Source organism: Delphinapterus leucas, chromosome 4 (genome assembly GCF_059928025.1).
Source record: "Delphinapterus leucas isolate spDelLeu-1000000601 "Yukka" chromosome 4, BTC_Dleu_Yukka2, whole genome shotgun sequence".
Taxonomy (NCBI): domain Eukaryota; kingdom Metazoa; phylum Chordata; class Mammalia; order Artiodactyla; family Monodontidae; genus Delphinapterus; species Delphinapterus leucas.
The window spans coordinates 146,742,637-146,767,135 of NC_143132.1; the positions used below are offsets into that span (position 1 = coordinate 146,742,637).

General features: G+C 39.5%; 1 protein-coding gene across 6 annotated transcripts in view; it reads left to right on the forward strand.

The window, feature by feature from the left end:
• The window catches only part of UBE2E2 (ubiquitin conjugating enzyme E2 E2), a 349,817-nt gene that overhangs the window by 11,147 nt on the left and 314,171 nt on the right, over window positions 1-24,499 (forward strand). For all 6 annotated transcript variants that reach the window (XR_016393147.1, XR_016393146.1, XM_089911202.1 and 3 more), the window contains exon 3: window positions 2,816-2,866. Coding sequence is in view for 4 of the 6 variants with exons in the window: in XM_089911202.1 (XP_089767328.1) it covers window positions 2,816-2,866 (51 nt within the window). In the remaining 2 variants the exon portion in view is untranslated. The remainder of the gene's footprint in view (window positions 1-2,815; window positions 2,867-24,499) is intronic.

A 24,499-nucleotide genomic window follows, 5' to 3' on the forward strand; every position in this document is an offset into this window, starting at 1 on the left:
CCGCTGAGCCTGCGCGTCCGGAGCCTGTGCTCCGCAGCGGGAGAGGCCACAACAGTGAGAGGCCCGCATACCGCAAAAAATAAATAAATAAATAAAATAAAGAATAAAAAATAAAAATGAAAGTATATATATGCGTATACACACACACATATAGGTATGTGCGTATATATATATGTATATATCAGAATCACTTTACTGTACACTTGAAACTAACAATATTGTAAATCAACTGTACTTAAATAGAAAAATTTTATGAAAGTTATTCATGTTTCTGGCAACAGATTAAACAGCACAGAGACATTTTTAATGCAAAGCAACAGTTTTCTGTTGAAACACTCTCCCTGTCCCAGTTGCATTCCTTTAGCTGTCTCTGGTTTGTCCTGCTACGGGTTTTCTGCACAACCCTAAATCTTACGCATATACCTGCTTGTTGAATTGTTAACTTAAATAATATCTTTTGTCTCCTTGCTATGAAATTTGAGGATGTAGCTTGTTCACCTGCTTTCTTTTTTTTTTCCCTCCTCCCGATTAATGATAGTTATATTTAAAAGAAAGAGTATTGGTTGTCTTTCTAAATTAAATAATATAGTTAAGCCACTATTTCTTATTCCCTCACATTTCAACAGTATTCCTTGGTTCCCTAGTTTGTAAAATGGGGATATTAGTACCTTTGTTCTTCTTTCCATCTACTCGCAGCCCCCCATCCACTTTTTGTTGGTTTCTATTAGCTACACCCAATTTCACATCTTCAAGGTTAGTAACGTTTTCATTGTGTAGTGCAACTACAACCTGTCTTCTGTGCTTTATCTGTAAGTAAAAGGCCAATAAACTGTCTGTACGTTTACCTAAATATTTAGTGCCACGCCAAACACGGTGTTAGGATTAGATTTCCTCTAAGTCCAATGTTATGATCTCAGGGCTCCCCAGTGAGTCATAGCATTTAGGTGAAATAGGTCAAATCTTTCTGTTTTATCCCTTAATATCTGTTACATGATTAAAATTATTTTACGTTTGAGTTTCCTTCCTGTTCGATCTACGATTTTCTTAGGCAGGAAATGTAATCTCTTCTGGGATTTCTGACTTTCTCCCCGCTCCCCGAATAGTAGGTCTTTTTTAATCTTTAAGTACTCCGCAGTCCCCTCTTGACCATCTCAACCTGTTTGATCTACACCCATCTGCTTTGTCTTCCAGAAATACACTGAAATTTCTCCTCCTTTGGTGACCACCCCCTTCTCTTTGCTGTTTATTCCTTTTTGCATTTTCTGTATCTCCACCTGCTCCCCCCCCCATTACCATGGGGTCCTGAAGGAGTGGGAGGTGAATGTGTGTGTTCTCAGTTTGCTGTCTTTAACCTGGACTTACCCATTTTGTTTTCAAGTGCCTGTTTTATTTATATTTTTGTGTGAAATCTACGAAGGGTGGTCTCCTATATCAGATCTTTGAGATTTCTCTTATTTAATTCTGGGCCATATGTACTTTAAATGCATATAAACACATCACAGAGTCCATATTAGAAGGAAATCATATGTTCTAACGATAAGAGGTCCTGGAATTTGTCCTAGTTAGAACCTCTTCATTTTATAGGAGAGAAAATTGAGGCCTAAAGAGAGGGAGCAGGTGTGAGCAGTCTTTTTGCCCAAGAGTCCTCAATTAATGGGATAGCAGAATTAATAGGTTTTTTGGCTTTAAATTTGTTAGGCTTGCTCTACTTCATAATGCCTCCCCAACCCTGAGTCACATGGCTTAGAGAAGTGACCATTATATCTGGACCATGCGCTTCATTTGGGAGGTTGGTGGCCGTGCTTCTGGGGGATTTGCACCAATTCTGAGCTTCCGTTGGTTGTCTTGGAAAAGGCACAGAATGAAACTGTTTGAGAATAAATGTCTTTGTTAAAATTCTTATTTTTTTATGGTGCTTTTAGTCACCTGTCATTACCAAAAGAGCAGGCATCCAGCAGTTAGTGAATCTCATATTTTAAAACCAAGGCAGAGGAGAAGAAATGGTTTTGAGAATTTAAAAAAATTAGGCTTAACAAAGCCTACTTTTAATAATACATGAATGATAGAACGTTGCTAAGTATACTCTTACAAAACAGTGTAGCACTGTTAGCCTTTGTATATGTATAGGGGGTTAGGTGCAGTTAAAAATAAAAGATGAAAATAACTCATGAGGGCAAAAACAGGTTTTTAAAATAAAAGTTCTTCCCCCCCCCCCTTTGCACAAAGCTCATGCAGTTACATTAAAATGAAGGAATTCTAGTAAGGCTTATTGAAACTTGAAAGCCTCAACTTGCCCCAACCTAGAGGCTTCAGGGAATAATACCATTTATACTTTGATAGCGGCTTTGGGTGTTAGAATGAGATCGTGATAATCCTTTCTTCACCAGTTGATTGGCTCAGTCAGGATGCTTGGATTCAACTTAATATGATCATTTTTCCATCCTATATGGGATGTTCTAGCACAGATCAGAAGTTGGAATGATCCATAAATAGTGTGGCAAACGTTTCCAATTTAAACTAGAAATTTTGGTTAGTGTTAGCAGTGGCTTAACGAAGTTTTCATTGAACTTATAGTGTTGCTAACACAGGCTGCAAGCACCGATGGTGGCCAGTCTCATTACTCTTTGTAGGAGCATTGTCAAAACTGTGGCAGAAATTACTACTTTGTTGGTATTGTATATGATGATTTATATGGTATTAGTATTTCAAGTTAAAAGCATACAAACGGGAAATACTAGTGTAAAAGCATAATTTTAATGAAATATTAAAAGAGTGAAGACATTTTAATGTAACTTTCTTTGTCTTTATTTTGAAGAATTCAGAAGGAACTTGCAGAAATTACGTTGGACCCGCCTCCCAACTGTAGGTAAGTACTTACGGATTTTTATTTATTTGTATCTTTTGCGGAAGAGGTAATTGAACTGTTGGTCTGATGCGCAACTATTGTTGTTGTAGCCTGATTAGTTAGTAAAAACATCATTGTGGTTTGGACTTTAATGATTGTGGAAGACAGTGGTGGTGGTTGTCTCTCCAGAAATGGGATATTCCGCAAGTATGTTTGCAGTGGTAGAGTGGCGTCACCAAAAAACAGAGTAACGCAATAACAATAAGGTAGTGAAATTATAGGGTAACAAATACAGTCACCTTTTAGTGCAAGAGGCGTGAGGGTTTTAAATGACTTCTTCAATGGTGCAATAACAGCGTGGCTAAAATATTTGCTATTTGATAATTATTCAATTGTTATCCTGTTGGAAATTGATTTTTAAAAGTGCTGGAACATTAAACAGTGTTCTTCATGGTTTACATTACTTCTTGTCGTCATGGCTTGTGACTAAGTCAGAACGGGTGATTGGAGGCAGGTTGAATTTAAAACGCTCTCTCCTTTATGACCACATACCCTCAACTTTCTGGTCTGAGTTTACTTAGAGGAAGTTAACGTGCTTGCCCAGAAATGATTAATGACGTGCAGGTACGTAGTGGAAAGAGGAGAGAAACTATCTCCCACCTTAAACAGTATCTTGCATCTGGTGCCGTAGTTGCAAGATGGCTGTTTGGCTGTTTTAAGACAATTCTTTCTGTTTTGATGTGAACTCAGTGTTGAAACCAGGCCAGTGTGGAGTTTTTGTCGTTTAAATTGGTGGTGGTGTGCATCAGAGGTGAGAGGGCAGGTTTCCAATATTGAGTGCGTTGTTGGGTGTGATTTCTGATTTCACTGATTTTGTTTTTATATGAAAGCAAAGACAGCAACTATGGTTGTTAGTGAAAGTGAAAGTTTTGCAGATGGCTCTGTGGCTAGTTGACAGCTATTTTGTGTAGGAAAAATTCTAATAAGACTTAAAGTTTGTGGTGAATTTAATATGGTTCTTTACATGAGAGTCATATATAGTATATAAACTTGCAATAATAACATTCGAAGAAAGTTTCACTCAGCTAGAACAAATGATTCTTTATTAGGAAAAACTGTTTAATAGTAAGACTTTTTTTGTCACACTTAAGACTATGTTACATCAAAGCTGTTTCAGATGACAGATCATTGTTTAGGCTTTGGTGGCCAATTTGTGTAAGTGGATTGATTTGTGGAAAAACTTCAGTTTGAATTAAACTAAAATCCCTTGTTTCTTATGATAATATTTGTTTTAATGGTTTGAATCTTTTTTTTAATAAACTGTGTTTTACCTCATATATTATTTTTGTTACCTTTTTACAAACAACTGAACTGGTAAATATGTGAACTTAGTTTATACACTTATTTGCTTAAATTTTGACAACAGATTCTTGGCAAAATAAACTAATTGCTTTGTTTTGATGAGCTTGTTTAAGGCTCACTTTTGATAAATGAAATCCACATATAACATGTGACGATTAGACTGTTTGCAACTTTACTATCATATATTATTTTCTAATGCATTAGTCTAATTTAGCCTTGACTTACTACAAATAATAATTTAACTTAGATTAAACCGATATATTGTAAACATGCATGAAAACTGGAGAGTCTGTGAAAGGAATTACATAATGGTTATTATTACTTAAATAAACTTAAATAATTGAACCATAGTTCTGTTTAATGTAAAAAAGAAAAGCTTAACTATGGTGTCATCTGAAATTTGGGGATTTACTTTTTCATTGAGCCTTAGTTAAAGTATCATTACTGGTTATGTAAGCAAAATATATGTAATAGTTTTACATTTAAAAATGTAGATGTCACACATAATAAGCCCCTCAGACAACCTCAGGAAAGACACCTACTTAGTTTTATTTTCCCCCCATTTTTATTGAGATATTGACATAGAACATTGTAGGAAAGATACCTTGTTTGGTTGATTTGCTGGCTTTGGGAAATTTGCAATGAAATCCTTTTAACCACGTGCAGGTTGGGTAACTAAATTTGCTTCAGAAGCAAGGACTATTGGTGAAGTGTCTTTAGCTCCTTTTATTGACCCCCAAATAGTTGATTGGACTGATCACGCAGACGCTAAGATCATGCCCACCTTCGTGTTTGTGGTGCTCCCCCTGGCAAAGGGTCCGCTGTGCTGGGGCTGGCTGGGAAGTGGTGATTACCTCCAGGTTCCCTGCGTGCTTGCGCCGCTTCACTTAGACGTTCACGTGCTTGTATTAAGTGGATTGCTGTGGTCTTTGGAGTTTGGGTGTCAAATATTTGATTGTGGTTTATAGTAAATCTTCCCATCTATATTTCAATGAGAATGTAGTCACTATCTTCAGAAAGAGAAGGTAGAACAATTTTGGTTGGGCATGTTTTTGGCACAAGGTTAACAGTGCTTTTGTGGTTGATTTTTTAAAAGTGCTGTGCTGTCTTTATGTGTGTCCTACTGACTGTAATGAATTAGTTTATAGAAGTGTAGTAATTAAAGCCATCTGCCTGATAGAGTCGGAGTCCCCGGTCGCCTAAGTATTCCCTTTTGTTACACTTCCTGGGACAGGTGCCTCTCACAGCCCTGCTTTTTGGTGGCTTGGGTACTTGTTAACTCACTGTCGCAGGTAAAGATAACGTATGGGGAAGCATCGGTGTGTTCAGGCAATCCGAGTGGAGAAGGATTTTATCTGTTAGCTGTCTCGGTGAGGGTGGGTGTGTGTCACCTTCCACTTGGAGTGTGGTTTATTCTTATTTTCTGGAACTTAAGAGGCTAGTACAGCCCAGTTCTGTGTGTATGTCAGGTTAGAGATGGGACTTCTGAGTCTCAGTGCATCTCTTATGTGATGTCCGGGTAAGCAATTCTTGGATTTGTATTGCAGGAACTAGCATGTGTTTATCCTCTACTGCAGTATTGTTTAAGTTTTTTTTTTTTTTTTTCAGGTTTTGAACAAACTTAATCTTTTAAAAGAGCATGCACAAAACATTTTGACAATAAGTTACATTATTTCTTCTTATAGGAAACACCTGCCTATACATTTTTTGGTTTTCTTTTCACATTTTTTTTATTGTCTTTGAGGTAAAAATGCAATAATACTGTTTTTTTCTTTTCTAGGCTGCGTAAAATTCTTTTTTTATATTATAATATTAGAATTAATGTTTAACAACAAAACTTCATGATATATCTAAGAAAACAGTTTGTGTTCATAAAATCATAAGGTCTGTAGGGCTGTGGGCATAGAAAATTGTACATAATTTGTGTGAAATTTGGTTATATACGTAGAGTAGTCTCTGTAAATAGTAGAATGTATTTTGCTTAGTCTTATGTTTTTTTAAATAAGTTCATTTATTTTTTGGCTGCGTTGGGTCTTTGTTCCTGCACGCTGGCTTTCTCTAGCTGCGGCGAGCGGGGGCTACTCTTCATTGCGGTGAGGTGGCTTCTCTTGTTGCGGAGCACGGGCTCTAGGCGCACAGGCTTCAGTAGTTGTGGCACACGGGCTCAGTAGTTGTGGCGCATGGCCTTAGTTACTCCGTGGTATGTGGGATCTTTCCAGACCAGGGCTCGAACCTGTGTCCCCTGCATTGGCAGGCGGATTCTTAACCACTGCGCCACCAGGGAAATCCTTACTCTCATTTATGATTGATATCATAATTGACCCATGACATTTGCAGGGGCTCTCTCCTGAGACCGCTGCAGATCCATAAATGTTTTGGTACCGCCAGCTGAGTTGGAGGTGCTGGGCTGTTGGCTAGAGTTGCTCACGACCTCAGTGCCCTGCACACCAGCTTAGCTTGTAGATGACTAAGTTGTGACTTTCAGGACTCTTCACAGTTGTCAAAAACACAGATTTTAAATCTGTAAATGTGTTACTGTTTTCATTTATATTTCCCTGAGGTTAGTGGAAAACTGGCAGCTAGCTAGAAAAATTTCTGCATTAAAATAAAAATTTCTGTCATCCTAAGGATAACCTGTTTCTCTTTATTGCAGAGAAAAGCTAAGTTCAAATTCTGTTATGATCTGATACTGCCCAAGTTTATATTAGCTCTATGAGCAGGGAGCTGACAGAGATCCTTATTACTTCTTGCAAGTAGAGCCTGTGGTAAAATGATCCGTTTGGATTTGACTTTTGATTTACTAATTGAGCAAATAAAAGGAGGAGATACTAACAAAGAGGATGTAATTCAGTTATATTAGCAGTTTTTACTCTTATTGTTATGTTTCAGTTATCTACTCACTGAACACAGGCTCTGCTTTATTTTTTAATTGTAACAGCTTTATTGAGATGTGTAATTTACAGTATGAAATTCAGTGGCTTTTAGTGTCTTCACAGTCTTACATCCATCACAATCGGTTTCACATTTTGGCCGCCCCAGAAAGATAACACCGCACCTTTTAGCAATCCCCCCTTTCCCATTCCCTCTCAATTTTGCCACCACCCAGCCCTAGGCAACCATCAGTCTCCTCTCTGTCACCATAGATTTGCCGTCTGGACATTTCATATAAACGGAATCATACAGTATGCGGCCTTTTGTGACTGGCTTCTTTCACGAAGCATCATGTTTTCAAGTTTCATCCATGTTGTAGTGCCATCAGTACTTAATTTATGTCTTTGAATAATATTCCATTGTGAGGATATACTACATTTTATCTGTCTGTTCATCGGTTGATGGATGTTTGGACTGTTTCCACTTTTTGGTTATTGTGAATAATGCTGCTCTGAACATTTGTGTACAGGGTTTTGTGTGGACATTTGTGTTCATTTCTCTTGGATATATACCCAGGAGTAGAATTGCTGGGTCATATAGTGACCGTGTTTAACCCTTTGGGGAACTGCCAGACTGTATTCCAGAGTGGCTGCACCATTTTACCTTCCTCCCAGCAGTGTATCAAAGTTCCAGTTTCTCCATAGCCTCAGCAATTGTTGCTTTCTGTCTTTTAACGATAGCCATCCTAGCAGGTGTGAAGTAGCATGTCATTGTGGTTTTGATTTGCATTACCCTGTTGAATAGTGATGATGATGACCATCTTTTCATATGCTTATAGGACATTTTTATATCTTCTTTGGAGAAATGTCTCTTCAAATTCTTTGACCATTTTTAAGTTGAGTTTTGTCTTTTTGTTGCTGAGTTGTGTTATTTATTTTGTATACAGGTCTCGTATCAGATATATGGTTTGCAAATATTTTCTTTCATTCTGTGGATAGTGTTTTCACTTCCTTGATAGTTACTTTTGAAGCATAAAAGTTTTAAGTTTTGATGAAGTCCAACTTATCTACTTCTTCTTTTGTTACTTTGTGCGTTTGGCGTCATTTCTATGAAATCATTGCCTAATCCAAGACTAAGAAGATTTACGCCTACAGTTTTCTAGTAAGAGTTTTTTTTTAGTTTTAGCTTTTATATTTTGATCTCTGATCCATTTTGTATATGGTGTGAGGTAGAGGTCCAGCTTCATTGTTTTCCTTGTGGATATCCCAGTTATCCCTGCACCATTGCTACAAAGACCATTTTCCCCATTGAATTGGCTTCATATCCTTTTTGAAAAATCAGTGGATCGTATATGTGAAGCTTTCTTTCTGAACTCTCAATTTCATTCCATTGATCTATGTCTATCTGTCCTTCTGCCAGTACCACAGTCTTGATGTAGTAAGTTTTGAATCAGAAACTGTAAGTCGTCTCATTTACTTTTCATTGTTTTAACTCATTAGTTAAGGCATTGCTAGAATAGAGGAGGCCATGACTAGACATAAACCTTACCACTGTCTCACCTTCCTGTTGATGAGAGCCACTTAATAGAGGAAAATGTATTTTCCAGATCCTAGTAACTGAAACAGTATGTAGGAAAACTGTGTGTGTGGGTTAACATTTTTCAAAACTATATTACAGAACAGGAAAGCATTGAGGTAGAAATTGGGGTTAGTGTCTATTTAGGTGTGATCTCTACAAAGAGCCAGCAATGTGAAAATCTAATTATTGTCACTAATTGTTTTTCTTTTTTTGGTTACTATAGTAATATTTATGTAGCATTTTGTAGCTTTTAAAGGATTTTCATATATGATGCAGTTTAGTCTTTTCTGTGAGGCCCCTGGGATTAAATAATTTGCCCAGGGTTGCACAACTAGAAATGATTGATTTGGATTTGAACCCAGGTTTTCTGATCTTTCATCCTTTATTTTCCAACATGTGTGAGTAGATAGAGAAATACATTAAAAATTACATTTGTGGCTAGCTATTTGTGCTTCAGTTAAGGGGAAAAAAAAGAAAAAAATCAACATGTGAGGCAATCCAAAGTATCATTTATACTGTGCTTGATTTACATTTCTGAATTCCATGAGACAATATTTAGTTGAAACATTTTGAAAAGTAATTCTGTGAGTGTAGTGATTTCTATAACATTCCCTCGTGTGTGTGTTTGTATGGGTGTATATGTTCGTGTTATGTTATTATTACCGGTACTGGTCCAGGTAAAGGATTTCTTTACATTTGACAGTTCCTAGTTCGGGGTCTGCACTTTTAATGCCAAATTGTTTTTCCCTGTTACTCAGCCTGATTCTAGGTCATGTTCCCCTGCGTTTCAGTATTTACTGAGGGCTTAATATTAGATCTGTGGTAGGACAAGTGTAGCCTGCAAGAAGATACGCAGATGCAGTTCCTAATCCTACAGAGCTGGTTACAACTAATTGAGAGAGAAGACGTAAAATGCTTAAAGAACCAAGACCAGGAAAATGATGGTACTGTTGGCAGGAACTGCCAATATCTATGGGCTCTGCAAATCTTAAAATTGATCATGCTTCCCTTCTTTACTTTGGTTGCCCTGAAACTGTGAGCCTTATTTATTCTTTGATTTTAGTATTTAACTGCATTTTGTGTAGAAACCTCAACTCTGGTTGTATTTTATTTTCTTACTCTTTTTTTCCCCCTTATATCTTCTCTTCATTTTACACTTTTCTACCACATACATTTTTTTAAAGCCATCTCAGACTCTTTCTGGAGCAAGGAAGATTATTAGTAAATAAATAGTACGAATAACTGAAAAGTGATGTAAATGTGTATTGGTTAGCAGAATGCTGTAGTGTGTCTTTTTTTTTTTTTTTTTACGTTACGCGGGCCTCTCACTGTTGTGGCCTCTCCCGTTGCGGAGCACAGGCTCCGGTCGCGCAGGCTCAGCGGCCACGGCTCACGGGCCCAGCTGCTCCGCGGCATGTGGGATCTTCCCGGACCGGGGCACGAACCCGTGTCCCCTGCATCGGCAAGCGGACTCTCAACCACTGTGACACCAGGGAAGCCTGAGAGCTCTTTCTTGAATCTCTATATTTCAAATCTTAGCATTCATCTGAGGTTCAGTGTACCTATGAGTGAATAAATACAGTTGCTTATACTAGAAAGCTGATGTCTGTTGACTGCTGCCAGTGTTTGAGGCCGTGTACTGCCTGCTGTAATTAACCAGCATTATCTCACTTAATTGTCATAACTCTCCATGAGGTAGATACTAGTTTTAGACAGTATTTTATAGGTGGGAAGATGGGCTTAGACAGGTTAAATGACTTGTTCAAGGTCACACAGCAAGTAAGTGGCACAACTAGGATTTCAGCCTTGGTGTTTCTGACGTTAAGAGACCAAGGGTTTTGGCTCTTTGCTGTGCTGTCTTCTGTTTGCAAAATAGACATAGGTGAATCAATCTAGAACAGCACTGCCCCATAGAACTTTCTCTTATGATGGAAGTGTTCTGTATCTGTCATCCATTGCAGTGGCTATTTAGCACTTGAAAGGTGGCTAATCCAACTGAGGAAATTAATTTCTAATTTTACTTAATTTTACTTAATTTAAATTTAGGTAATCATATATGACCAGTGACTACTGTGCCACATAGTTACAGTCCTAGAAAAATAAACACTTCTCAAGCTTAAATTTATGCTTAACTTTAATTTCAGGTAATATTAAACTAGAAGGTCATTTTGACCTTTTTAAGGGTGCTTATAACTACGTATTCATTTGTCTTCCCCCTCCCTTCCTGCCGACCACCATTGTAGTCTAACAGTCAGGGACCCCTAACTAACTTATTTTTTAGAGCATTACACATAGTGCCCTTAATTAAGTAAAGGACCCTTGTAAATATTAATATTATAAAGTATTGGTTAAATTTTTAATTTTTAACAAAATGAAAGTGGTATTGAAAGCATTGTTTTAATTTATTTTTAGTAAGTATTTATTTATTTATGGCTGCGCTGGGTCTTAGTTGTGGCATGCAGCCTTCTTAGTTGCGGCATGCATGTGGTATCTAGTTCCCCGACCAGGGATTGAACCCGGGCCCCATGCATTGGGAGCACAGAGTCTTACCCACTGGACCACCAGGGAAGTTTCTGAAAGTATTCCCTTTAGATAGACTCGTAGGATATTGAAAGCTTATGGTCTGGCACTTTCTCCAGCCCAGAGAGAAAACAGCACACTTCTCCAAGGAAGTACAGTTTCATGACAAAGCCGGGTCCAGCATTCAGCTCTGATAGGTCAGTGTGTTGCTTATTGCATTGACAGAATGGATATGTTTTATACACTTAGAAAATCTAGATACAATTAACTTTGTGTCCACCTAGAGGGGTGGGATAGGGAGCGTGGGAGGGAGATGCAAGAGGGAGGAGATATGGGGATATATGTACATGTATAGCTGATTCACTTTGTTATAAAGCAGAAACTAACACACCATTGTAAAGCAATTATACTCCAATAAAGATGTTAAAAAAAATATGAACCTCAAAAAAAAAAACCATAAACAAGGAGACTTGGGAATTCCTATCCATGATCACAGAGTACATTTGAAAGGAGTTGGAGTTACCTTGTCTAGTGGAGTGGGGGGTCATCATAGCTGTGTTTAACTGTTTTCAGAGCCATCAAATGGAAGAGAGATTCATCTGATTCTGTGTGGTTTCAGGGTGTAGAGCTAGCAGTGCTGTGTTAAATTAGAAGGAAACTATTTTCTTCTTGATAAAAAGGCTCCGTCTTCATTCAGAGCTGTCCAGAGAAATAATGGACGGCTTCAGGAGGGAGGTAGTGTGTGCCCCGTCTCTGGAGGGATTGAAAATGACCCTGTTTGCTCATTTCAGAGGGATTTTCAGGTGTCAGATGCAAGGTAGTACTAGGATGGTATTTCCCAGCTGCTGGACTCCAGACAGATGAAGTATAATTTATCAGCTTTGTCTTCCTCATCATGGATTGTGACTCATTTTTTCTCTCTCCTTCGCCTTCTTGGAGCCTGTGGCATGAAATTTGTATAGTTTATTGGCCTGGCTATTTTATTTAAAACAGCCAGTTTATTTGTTGTCAGTTCCATATATGAATTAGTAAGTGAGGCTTTTATTTCCTTTTCTCTTTATAACTTTCAAATTTATAAGAAAAGGATGATACATGAAGAACATGTGGAAATAAGAGCCTGGTGTGGGGTTTAGAGACATTAATATGCAGTAATTTCATCGGCCCCAGATTATGACATGTTATTTCATAAACTCCACTTATATGACATAGTGAAGAAATAAAAACTTTAGTGTTATTCAAATGCCAGTATAAATTGACAAGCATCTAATGCAAATCTTTTGAATATTCATTTGGCCAGTAAACATACCTTCAAGTCTATCAAACTATGTAACACACTGTTTGGAATTCTTATGGTTTCCCCCTCCTCCCTTTGGTCCTGGAAAAAATATTTGCATCCTTAGAAATTGAATAAACGTTAATGAAGAAAATTTATATTTTATTTGGTATGTGTTTTTTCTAACATAATCTTTCCATGAGCTAAGCATCTTAGAATTAAAAGAAAATTCAGACTTTCAAAGATTTCAAATGACAGACTATACTAAAGAAACTACCGCTGCTCTTTATATGTTCATGTGGACTGCTGTTTTATTTATGATCTTATTAAGTGATATTTATTTTAAAAGTTTTGTCCAATCTTGTGGGAAGATGGCTGTCATGTCTGTAGGCTGGGGCAAAATTCTGTGGCCTAATGTGTGGGAGCAGAATGTTCTGAGACCTGCGTACAAGTGATGAACTAGAAGAAGGTGACAGATTCAGCGCAAGTGCTGGAGGGAAACCCTTTCCTGCAGCCAGGGCAGAGTTTCTGAAGAGTGGCAGCACTGCTTATTGCCTTAGGCAGTGGACATTCTGGCGTTAGGCTCAAGCTAGCAGGCAGTGCAGCCCAACACGTGCAGTCTTTGGATTCCAGGTGTCCAGGGGGTGAGGAAGGGGCTCTGCAGCAGGGGGACTAGGGCTAGCCTGACCCTGCTGGGGCAGGGACAGTGGTCTAGAATCTGAGAAAGTAGAATAAGGGTTTGGGAGTCAGGCCTTCTTAACTAAGGTAGGGTGGGATTGGCTAGGAGGACTCTCTCAGTTCTTTCTGTGTTGCCTGTCATATTCTGCAGTGTAAGAGAAAGGATTTGTCTTCTTAGCCAAGCCCTCATGTATCACAGCTTGGTTCATAAATGATATGGAACCGTGTTACGATACTACTTTCAAACAACTGGGATTTGAGGTGGGGGAAAGGAAGGACAAATTTTAAGAGGGGGCAAAGAAATTAAATTTACTGTCCTGTTGCATTGGTGTCAAATCCTTTAGAAATTTTTAGAGTTCATAGAATAGATACATTGAAACAAAACCTTGTGCATTTTGCTTTAAATTTGAGTTAGGTATAAGGCACTTTTTGCACTACTTAAGTGGCCTGGACTGTCTCTAAGTGGCTTTAGTTACTGCAGTACCAAAAGAACCTCATTATAAGTTAGCTTTGCCTAAAAGGTAAAATGAACCCCAAAGATAACGTTAGAAGAAGCCTCCAATATTTTTGTAGCAGACCTAGTCCGTTCTTAATTATATGCATTAATGGGAAATTAATAACTTCCTATGTTGTATAAGGTGAAACATATTTAAAAACCATGGAATATGAATTATAGATAGTAACTGAATACTATAACAGACAAAGTGTTTTAAGTAATAAATGTAGGGTAGTCTCCCCAAATATGTAAATATAGGTGATAAAACGTTCAGTAAGTATTTATCAAGATGATCATATGGTAGCTATCTAAAATTCTTTCTCCTCCTCCAAATTATGTATGGGCCAGATGTGTCCCAACTTTCCAGCAGGGAAAAACTGTTAACAGTTCTTCCAGTTTTTGAGCTCACCAGAGGTGTGGGGTAGTGGGTTGGCTGCTGACAGAGAAATTGAGTTGTGCATGGTTTCTGACGTCATCATTCTCCATACTTGAAACATTTAGTCATTCCCCTGCTTGCCATCATTTTAGGAAGTTAGGGGTTTTGACTGGGACATGATGAAATTGAGTGTAGCTTTGTCATCAGCCAGCAGGGGACTCCTGACTGGATTTTGGAGATGGTAAATTTTGGTTGAGCAGATTTTCCCTCTTCTGTGTGGAAGGTAGTCAGAGATGGATGTTCAGTTGGACACGTACATGTAAATGCACCCAGTGACCTTCAGCTCCTCCGTGGTCAGGCCCATCAGCTAGGGATCCAGCTGGGAAGTTTTGACTGATCGACGAAGTGGAGAGTATATTTGAGTAAGCACACGTGTCTAGGTAGGAGATCAGGCAGGCTTACATGGATATTTATGTGCTTACAACATTACCTTTATAACATAGGCATAGTCAAGGACTGTTGGGATTGATGCCCTGTAGTCTGCTGGAGGCTTGGGAAGGAGGGGGCCTACTGACACACTGATCCGCACGGCTTAGGATAAGTGTCTCAGTTTCTAAGTGCTTATTGGAATCTGGGTAGGAGAGAGCAGAAATGCATTTTGCCACATTGTTGAGGAGTAAGAATTTGTCAGAGGGATAAGAATAACCATCATGTTTGATAAAGCAGCTGGTCAGAGATTACTAGGGAAGCCTTTGAATAGGCTCAGGATGGTATCGGGGTCTGAGAAACAGCAAAATAAAATTACATTTTTCAGTAAGAATGTGTAAGGTGCTGTTGTATTGAGAAAATAACTATCACTAGGTTAAGTGAACAATAAAATAAGCTGAGTAGGGTGTATTTTGAGATTAATATTGGTAGTCGTTTAACACTAAACAAATGTTTCCTAGGAGCCTGTTGTGTGGTCAGCACTGCGCTGGGTCTCGGGATGCAATTACAAACGAGACAGTGGGTCTCCAGCCCCTGCGGTGCTTACACTTCAGCTGTGAGGTCAGACTGGGACTTAGATTTAAGAATCCGAAACTACCTCACGGGGAGGGGGCAGTGAGCAGATAAAACACTTGCGATGAAGACGACAAACGGGATGAATTTTAGAGTGGGGACCTACTTGTCCTTTGGGTTTGGAAGGCTTTTCTAAGGAGGTGACCTCGAAACTGAGCGCCCCATGGAGCAGAGGCGTGGAGGCCCCCCGGCTGTCGAAAGTCACCTGTGCCGAGTCCGAAGCGCGCGGTGTTTGAGCTGGGAGGGGTCCGGTGTGGCTGGGTTCAGGGGACCGTGGAGCTTGCCTGGGGCTGCTGTGCCACAAGGTCAAGTGCTGGGTGAGGCCGGGCCGGGTCGAGCAGGGTTCGGCTTTCCTGCGGATTGAACTGACTGTGGCTGGAGGGGCGTGTAGGCTGCGAGAGGATGGTGTCCTGGATGAGGGTGGCGGCAGCGGAGAGGGAAGGAGGGTAAAGTGAGGTGTGTATCTTGAAGGAGAATTGACAGGGCTTGCTGCTGGATCGATGGCAGAGCTGGGGGGATGTTACAGGAAAGGGAGCAGTCAGGTTGGGTTTGGGTCTGGTGGGGAAAGGGTGCTGCCTGTTCTTGGATGGGGAAGGTTTGCGGAGGGAAGCGGATCAGGAGTCCTGTTGGGCTGTGTCAGCTGGGGAATGTCTGCGAGACATCCAAACGGAGATGTGAGACAGGCAGCTGAGCATGAGTTGGAGTCACGGAGAGCTGGAAATATCAAGAGAGGTGTCGTAATCAAGATATTTAAGTCCATAGGAATTGATGCGTTTCTGTATGGAAAGGGTATGGGAGAGGAAGCGGACCCAGGACTAGGCCCGCTGAAAGCATAGCATCTGGAGATGGGTAAAGGAGAAGGGGCCGTGAAGGAGGCCTAAGGAGCTGGCCCTCCAGGGAGCAGGGGGAAAGCCAGCAGAGAGGATTCTCTGAAGCCAAGAAGGAAGGGCACAGCACTCAGTCCTTGGTGAGCGGGTCTGAAACTGATCATGAATGAAATTTTTAAGTGAATGAAAAGTGGAGTAAGGTCATAATTCCTCTCCCCGCCAGGAAAGTAATAAGTGAATAAAGACTATCAAGCCACACTGAGATTTCAAGAGTAATTTATTGTGTAATTTTTCAAGATTATTCATATGACCTATTCAACCAGACTCCATAGCTGGGCTCAAGAGGGCTCAAGCACGATACTGCCCACGGGAATGTTGGCCAGTCAGGCTCAGGGGCCAGCTGAATTAGGAACACTTTTGAGAACTCGCAGCCCGGCTGTGACCACGGGCTGACCACAGCCGGCTGCGCGGGGGTCGTTATTTATTGCCTTCCTCTTAATCTAGTGTGCTTCTCACTAGAGAAGAAGTCAGTGCTGACTGCATGTCAGTTGGTGTGCATCTGCTTCCCGTTCTCTTGGAACACACAGCCCAGTGCTCTTCACTTCTGTCACTGAGAGAGAGCTGTCAGGGATGTAGTACTTGGAGAACAGCAAAGGCTGCTTTTAGAGCCAGGGTTGGCTCAGGTGTACTTGTGGACATTTCCTGTGGGTGTGTGGCTTGCCTGTCTCTCTGTCACCGTTCCTGCCTGTGTCCGTGTGTGAAGAGGCCAAATAGCAATAGCAGAGCCGGAAAGCCTTTCCCTACACAGGTGCATAAGCATAGCCTTCTCTCCATGTCTTCCATCTGGGCTTCAAGGCCTAGCTCAGATGTCACCTTTGTTCTGTGATTTTCTCTGCTCTCAGCGTACCCACAGCACATGTTCCTTTGGGTTAGAGAGGCAGTATTGCACAGTTGTTTCTTGCACAGGGACTGCCTAGGTTTTCTATATTTAACCTCTTGGTCTAGTTATACAACTTCTCTGTGCCTCAGTTCCCTTACCTGTAAAGTCCCATGAGTTTGTGTGACGATTATGTGAGTTAGCGTATGTAAAGGACTGAAGGGTAGTGCCTGCCACATAGGGCTCCATAACTGTTAGTCGTTGATGCAGTTAGTGTTATTTATAAGGGTTACATGCATTTACTGTCTTCCTTTGTTTTGAGGATGGTGAAGGCATATGATATATGTAATTGACTAACTTCTCAGTATGGTATATTGCATGTAAGAGGCACTCAACTATTTTTGGCATTATTAAGTTGTTAAGGCAGAGAACTTCTGAATGTTTTATTTTTCTCTAAAAAGCTAAGCGTACTGCTTGGTGGTCAATATCTCTTGGTAAAGATGTTCCATTTTCGTTTGTATGTGGACATCTCAGCTGGGCTGAGGTCAGTAAAAAGAAGATGATTAGAAAATTCATTAGGAGGTTGTATCGAACATTTTATCACTAAATACTAAATTAACTCATTACTTTTTCATGTTTACAGAGCTCATTAATTGGGGTTGTATCTATTGTCAGCTTTGTCTTTTTTCCTTAAATTGTAATCTTTAGTTCTTTATGGTAGTTACTCTCCATGTGAGGTACTTTGCTTCATTCTCGCAGGTATGTAAGTTGTCTTAGTTCTTGTGTCTTGTAGCAGGGCCTACCACCATCAGTAGTTTGGGAGGGTAATAGTTGTTGAAAGGTATAAGCTCCTACTTAAGCTAAAAAATATTCTGTATAATGCAGTTAATAAATAGAATCTTAATATATTTGTTAAATATTTCATCATAACATGAGCTGAAGTTTGGTTTTAAGCTCTCATACAAGTTTCTGGGAGGGGACGGGAAATCTTCTTTTAAGATAAAGAATTTTTTCAGTGTTTTCCAGTTTGAAAACTTTTCTGATGATACAGTTCAACAGCCATGAGTGTATTCAGTGTACATGGGTAGTAGCTCTTGGCATTTTTAATCAGCTTACCTCCAAGTCCTTAGTGCTTTGGGGATGTGGGATAACTGTAAGATATGGCTTCTTGACTTTAGGAGCTTATAATCTTAATTGTTGTAATAAGGCTGACTCACTCGAAATAGAGAAAATTATCAGACAGTATACAAAGGAAGTGTGGTGTATTGAAGTAGTAAGATAATTCATCTAGCAGTCTTGTTCATTTATTCACCAAAACCCTTTTGAGCACCTCTTTCTCGTTGGAGTCAGAACCTCTGAATTTTAGTCCAGGATCTGCCACTGAGAAGTTGACCAAGCCCCTTGTCTTTCCTTACTCTGCCTACCTTGTAGAGTGAAAGAAAGAGCAGACACAGCAACGTGTATGGAAGCTCCCACGACACCAAAGCACCCTGCAAGTATAGAGGGTTGTATAATGCTAAGCCATCAGAGGCAGGCCACACGTCTGGTAGCAGTTAAAAGAAACAAACCAGTGGCGGCTGGGACAGCCAGGGGTCCCAGAATGAACCTTGACGGCTGGGTGGGATTGTCTCCCGGAAGACAGTGGGGGAGAGGCTGTTTTTAAAAGCCAGTGCACAGGATTGATGCAATAGTTGGAGAAAGAAGAGTAAGATGGAAAAATGGTCAAATTGTGTGTTTTTGGAAGATGAAGCGTTCTGCATGACTGAGTTCGTTGAACAACTGAAATGTGTCCTTTCAAGTTTACAAATTTCTATATTTCTAAAATGAGTTTTGCATTTACCTCCCCTCTAAAACAGAGGATACTGAGTTCAACATTCTCTTGTTCATTTAGGACCTTACTCTGTAATGCAGTGATAGATCACGGAACTGCTGAGTTATTGAGGTGTGTAAGGATTTTACCTAATGCTCTGTAAAGGATCTTGGGGTACTATCTTCTTTTAAATTGAGATATAATTTATATATCATAAAATGCACCCTTTAAGAGTGTGTCATCCAGTGGTTTTGATGTACTCATGAAGTCGTGCAGCCTCGGCACTACTATTTCCAGAACACTTTCATCACCCCACAAGAAACCCCAAACCTAATAGCAGTCATTTCCCATTCTCGCCCGCTGCCAGTCCCTGGCAGCCACTGGTTGACCCTCTCTATCTCTGTGGATTGGTCTATTCCGGACATTTCACATAAATGGAATCATACAAGGTGTGGCCTTTCGTGTCTAGCTTCTTTCACTTAGCATAATGAAAACATTCAGTTTTATAATAAAAAATGCTAGTCAAATAAATTGAATGGGGGTGGGAGGTTTAAGAGAGCCCATGAAAGGAGGAAGGTGAAATAAGAGGGAAAAGGATGAGATCAGAATAAATTCAGATTTAGGGAACATTGAGTATCTGTAACCTTGGTGCTGTGTAAATTATTGGGTGATAAAGCAGAGGAGGTTCGAAAAGCTATGCTGGTATTTCATCCTTGGGTTGATGATAATTGGACTTTGAGTAGAAAGAAGTTATACCCTCTTAATGTAAAGAATTGCAAAATGAGCCCTTCGGAAAGGAGTTGGAATGATTTCAACTTTTATTCCTCTTTTAAAAGTATAATTCCCACTTCTTCCCAGTTTCCATTGTTTGAGATATATAGGGTCTTGCTCCATGGCACCAGCCTTGTCCTTGGTTTTTTTATATATATATACTCATGCATACATACATACATACACAGACACACATACATATGTATATATATGTGTGTGTGTGTGTGTGTGTATATATATTTTTTTTTTAATTGCAGAGCAGCCAGTTGAATTTTGGAAATACTGACTGGGAGAGTAGGCGTCTCAGTAATTTCCCTTTATTCCTTATTGCTTAATATTTAAGGTTCGGATAATTGGCTAAACATTCACATTTTATTAACTGGTATTTCCCTTTTTTCATTTATTTCATTGACAATCTTGCCTCCCTCCATTTCACTTAAATTATGATTCTTTAGCTTCATAATTCTTACAGGGTTAATTAATTTTTGTTTTGTTTTAAAGTTGTGCTAATGCACTAGCCTTTAAAATTAAAAAAAAATCTTATTAGGTAAACAGCTAACTTGGGTAATGCTTGAAATACGGCAGTGTGTGTCGCTGCCTAGCAGTGTTCTTATATTAACCATCAGTACTCAATTCTGGCTGTACCATGTTGTCATTAGTAAACAGTCATGGTCCAGTGATTTTGTTTAGGGAGAAAAGCTGTCACTAAATAGTTTTTTTTCTTTGGTGCACAGTAGTACCATTTATGATGCCATAACGGTCCTGCAGGGCTTACTGTGTCTGCAGTGAAAGATACAGATGAAATCTGACAGAGTCTTTGGGCATTTTCACCTCTAAGCATTATACATCTACTATAGGGGCAAATTAAGCCTTCTGTATTATTGCGCTGTGATTATTTAAGCTGACTGGATAGCCTAAGTATTTTCTCTGTTTGCCCATATTCACTTTTTTTGTGACCTTTAATGATAGAGCATTACATAGATGTACTAAATAAAGATGAATAATATTGAAAAACTTTATTATATTGATTAGCTAGTCAAGTTGATGTTAACAGTTAAGATTTAATCTTATTGTTTAAAATTATTTTTGTTTAGCTGTCTATGAAATAAACCCTATCATTTAATATTTAACCTCTGTGTCTAGCTTCCTACTCAACACTCCATTTGAGTATTTAATAGACACCTCAAAAGTAACAAGTCCAAAACTGAGCTCCTGTTTTCCTTTCCAAGTCGGCTTCATCCACAGTCTTTGCATCTCAGTTAATAGCAGCAACTCATCTTTCCAGTTAGCAAAACACCCTGGAGCTATCCTTGATCTCTCTCTCTGTCTCTTCTGCATCCATCCTGTCACCACATCTTTTTAACCTGACCTTCAGAACATACCTTGAGTCCAACCGCTGCTGCCTTCCTTGTTGTTACTGTTTTGGTCCACGCCATCTTCATTTATTTCTTGCTTGAATTCCTACCAGGTCTCCCCACTTCTATCTTTCCTTCTCTGTAGTCAGTTCTTAACATGAGAGAATGGTCCTTTAAAAATGGAAGTCAGGGGCTTCCCTGCTGGCGCAGTAGTTGAGAGTCCGCCTGCCGATGCACGGGACGCGGGTTCGTGCCCCGGTCTGGGAAGATCCCACATGCCGCGGAGCGGCTGGGCCCCTGAGCCATGGCCAATGAGCCTGTGCGTCCGGAGCCTGTGCTCCGCAACGGGAGAGGCCACAACAGTGAGAGGCCCGCGTACCGCAAAAAAAAAAAAAAATAAAGAAACGAAGTCAGATCGCTTTACTCCTCGGATTCCTGTTACAGTGACCTGTGAAATGCTAAGTGACCAGGTCCCTGTCCATCTCCCGGTCCTCACTGCACATCCTCTTGACTCCTCTGCGCCTGCTGCATCAGCCTCTGCTGTTCTCCAGACGTGCCAGACGCGCTTCCACCCTGTGGTCTCTGCCCTGGCTCTGTCCTCTGCCTGGGTTGCTCTTCTTTTAAAAGCTGCGTGACTTGCTCCCTGACCTTCATTCTTTCCTCAGATGCCACCTCAGTGAGCCTGCTCTGAGCGCCCTGCCTCAGCACTCCCAGTCTTCTTTACTCTGCTCTATGAATTCTTTCCGTGGGCCTAGACAGCCGACACTTCCTCTGCGACTTACTTGTGACCGCGTGTATTCTCTTCTCGCCCGATAGCCCGTGAGTATCCTGAAGGCACTGATAATTTACTTGTTCAGTGAAGCCCACTTTGTTGGCACCGGGACATTACTAGCACCTGAGAAGCCTCCCTTGTTTTCCTTTCCATCACACTTCTCCCCAGCCCGATGGTTTTTTAACATTGTTTTTAATATATTGGATATCATTCTCACGCAAATAAAGGTCTGTTGCAGAGTGAGTGGTCTGTGCGTAGAGCTTTGTTCTTCAGGTGAGGTTCTAGAGTAACAGCATCCTTTTACCCTGTATTTTCTGGCACAGTCATGAGCAGTCCACAAAGCTGGAATGCACTTTGGAACAGAAAGACTGTTTTTTTGAGTGTATGGGAGTGTGTTTTAAACTGTTTTTACAGTCTTCTTTGCTTCTTAGGGATACAGTGTCGCAGGGACAACAGCCTTCACCATTTTTACTAAATCTTTATGATTTAGACGATGATAATTTTATTCTGTTGAGAGTGTGGAGTACTTTACAGGTGGATATTGAGGTTAATTATCATATTGAAAAGTGAAGCAGTACATTCTACTAAATCACAAGTCTTTCTGCTGATAAAAGTGGAATGATTACCATTTAAGCGGTATTAGGTTAATAAATTGGTTAATAAAAGCAATTAAAACCCCTGATTTTCTTATAACTTGCCGTAACTGCTTTTCTTGAAAGTAGTTATCATTGAATAGATCTATAAAAACATGAAATAACTATTGAAGTTTAAAAAAAGGGGGCTGCAAAGAAAACCTTCAACACTGTTCTGGTTTGGGTTTTTGGTGAACAAAATTATTCTTCATGTGCTGCACAAGATCCAGTAATATGAACAAACAGTTTTCATAATAAATAATAATATTAACATTTGTTGAGCACTTATTGTGTATCAGTTCTCATGCTTTATCTTTCATGCTCCCAACAGTTTTATAATGGCACATACTACAGTTTCACTTTTCTAAATATGTTTTATTCAATTCACAAGCCTCAGTTTTCCTATCAGACCTCAAATATTGGGCTCTTTACCCTACATCCTGTCTCCTGTCCCCCACCTGATACCTGATTTTTTGTTTTGTATCTGATGTTCTGAATTTCCTCGAAAGAGCGGCATATACTCATTTTGAAGTTAATGGCTTTATTTAAGGAAATAGTTTATTTAATGTTTAAAATAATACTGTACTCTGGCTCAGCAAAAAAATTATTCTGCCATTAGTTCAGGCATAATTATTTTGGCAAGTTTACAGCCTTTTTTCAAGCATTGGTTAGGCTAATTGAATGTCTGAATACCTTTATGGTATTAAAAATTTTTTTAATCAGTTGTCTGTAACTAGTATTTCTTTTTCTTGGCCTTAAGGCTTTCTTACCAAACAGTCTTCTTCAGAACACTTAAATGTAATAAGATGTAGCAGATTTTGTTCCCCCTAATGCCAATTTAGAGAATATTTACCTTTTTGTAAGAATTACGATGCTTCAGGATTTTTCTTTAGACTGCCTACTTACTCATTTTCACTTGATATTTTAGCTGCCACTGTGTATCAGTGGTGCAACCTTGATGATGTTTCCCTCCTCCAGCCACAGAGATTTTTTTCTTTCAAACCTGTACAACTTTATCTCATCATTATTATTATACTTATTAAGGGTGATTTTATAGAAAAACAGATACCCTGAGTTTTATATGGAAAAAAAGAGTAAATTGTTAAGTGGGAAAAATTTTAAATATGCTTAAGTTTTTGTTTTTTTATTTTTTCTTTTAAACATACTTAGGAGAAACTTTTTTTTTTTTTGCGTTACGCGGGCCTCTCACTGTTGTGGCCTCTCCCGTTGCGGAGCACAGGCTCCGGACGCACAGGCTCAGCGGCCATGGCTCATGGGCCCAGCTGCTCCACGGCACGTGGGATCTTCCCGGACTGGTGCACGAACCCGTGTCCCCTGCATCGGCAGGCGGACTCTCAACCACTGCGCCACCAGGGAAGCGCAGGAGAAACCTTTAAGATGAATATGCCTTGTGCAGAAATCTTAACCAAGAAAGACTAAATGATCTTTAGTAATATATTCTCACTGTAGGCTGACAGATTCATATTTGCATACATTATTTATATGTAAAGATAGATTAGTGCCTAGCTTTGTGGGAACTTTATTTTCTAAAATACATTCTACCTTTTAACAAGTCACATGACTGTGCAGTCTGCTTTTCAAAATTAGTGTTCATTAGCCTCCTTAATGAAGATCTTTACAGTCAAAGTGGAAGAGGGCCAACTTTTTATTGTTAGTGCAGCAGCATAATTAACTATACAAGGTTTGTTTATTGTAGCCGACTACTAGAACAGCGCATCAAAGAGGAAAACATAGAGAAGGTTAGTGAATAACAGCAGTGTGTGAGGCTGGCCAATTGTAATAATGCCTTCGTTGGGTGGTTCGTGAATTTGTAAGCACATGCTTAGTTTTTCAGTTAATAGGAACTAAAATGTCTAATTTTAATTGCCATTTCTATTGCACTGCTATAAGGAAATAATGGAAACTTTGCTTGGAGAAATGATTGTATTGGAGATTGTATTCACTACTTGTTACGTGAATAGTCTCCACCACAGTGGATTCTTCCTAGACTTTTTATCCTTTTTTTCCATTTTTCAAAAAGCCCCTTCTCCAATACTAATCGTTTATGTATACTTTGGTTCTGAAAGACTGAGCTCTTTTATACAAATGGATAATGTTAGGAAGTTAATGAAAATTCACTCTAGGGCGCATTATTTTTTGGTTTCTGATTTTATTGAATTAGAGCTAAAGAAAAATGATGCATTCCAATAACTAATTTAGTAATAATAAATTTGCAGTGGTATGCAGAGAATTTAGGTCTTTGCTCATCCTACATTTTCTGGGAGAGTCCTTATTTCTGATACTCCTCCTTGTTTTCTTTTTATTAAATACATTTAAAAATGAAAATACCCTTTGGGCCTACTTATATATTATGGCGTAGTAAATGTGCTTAGCCAG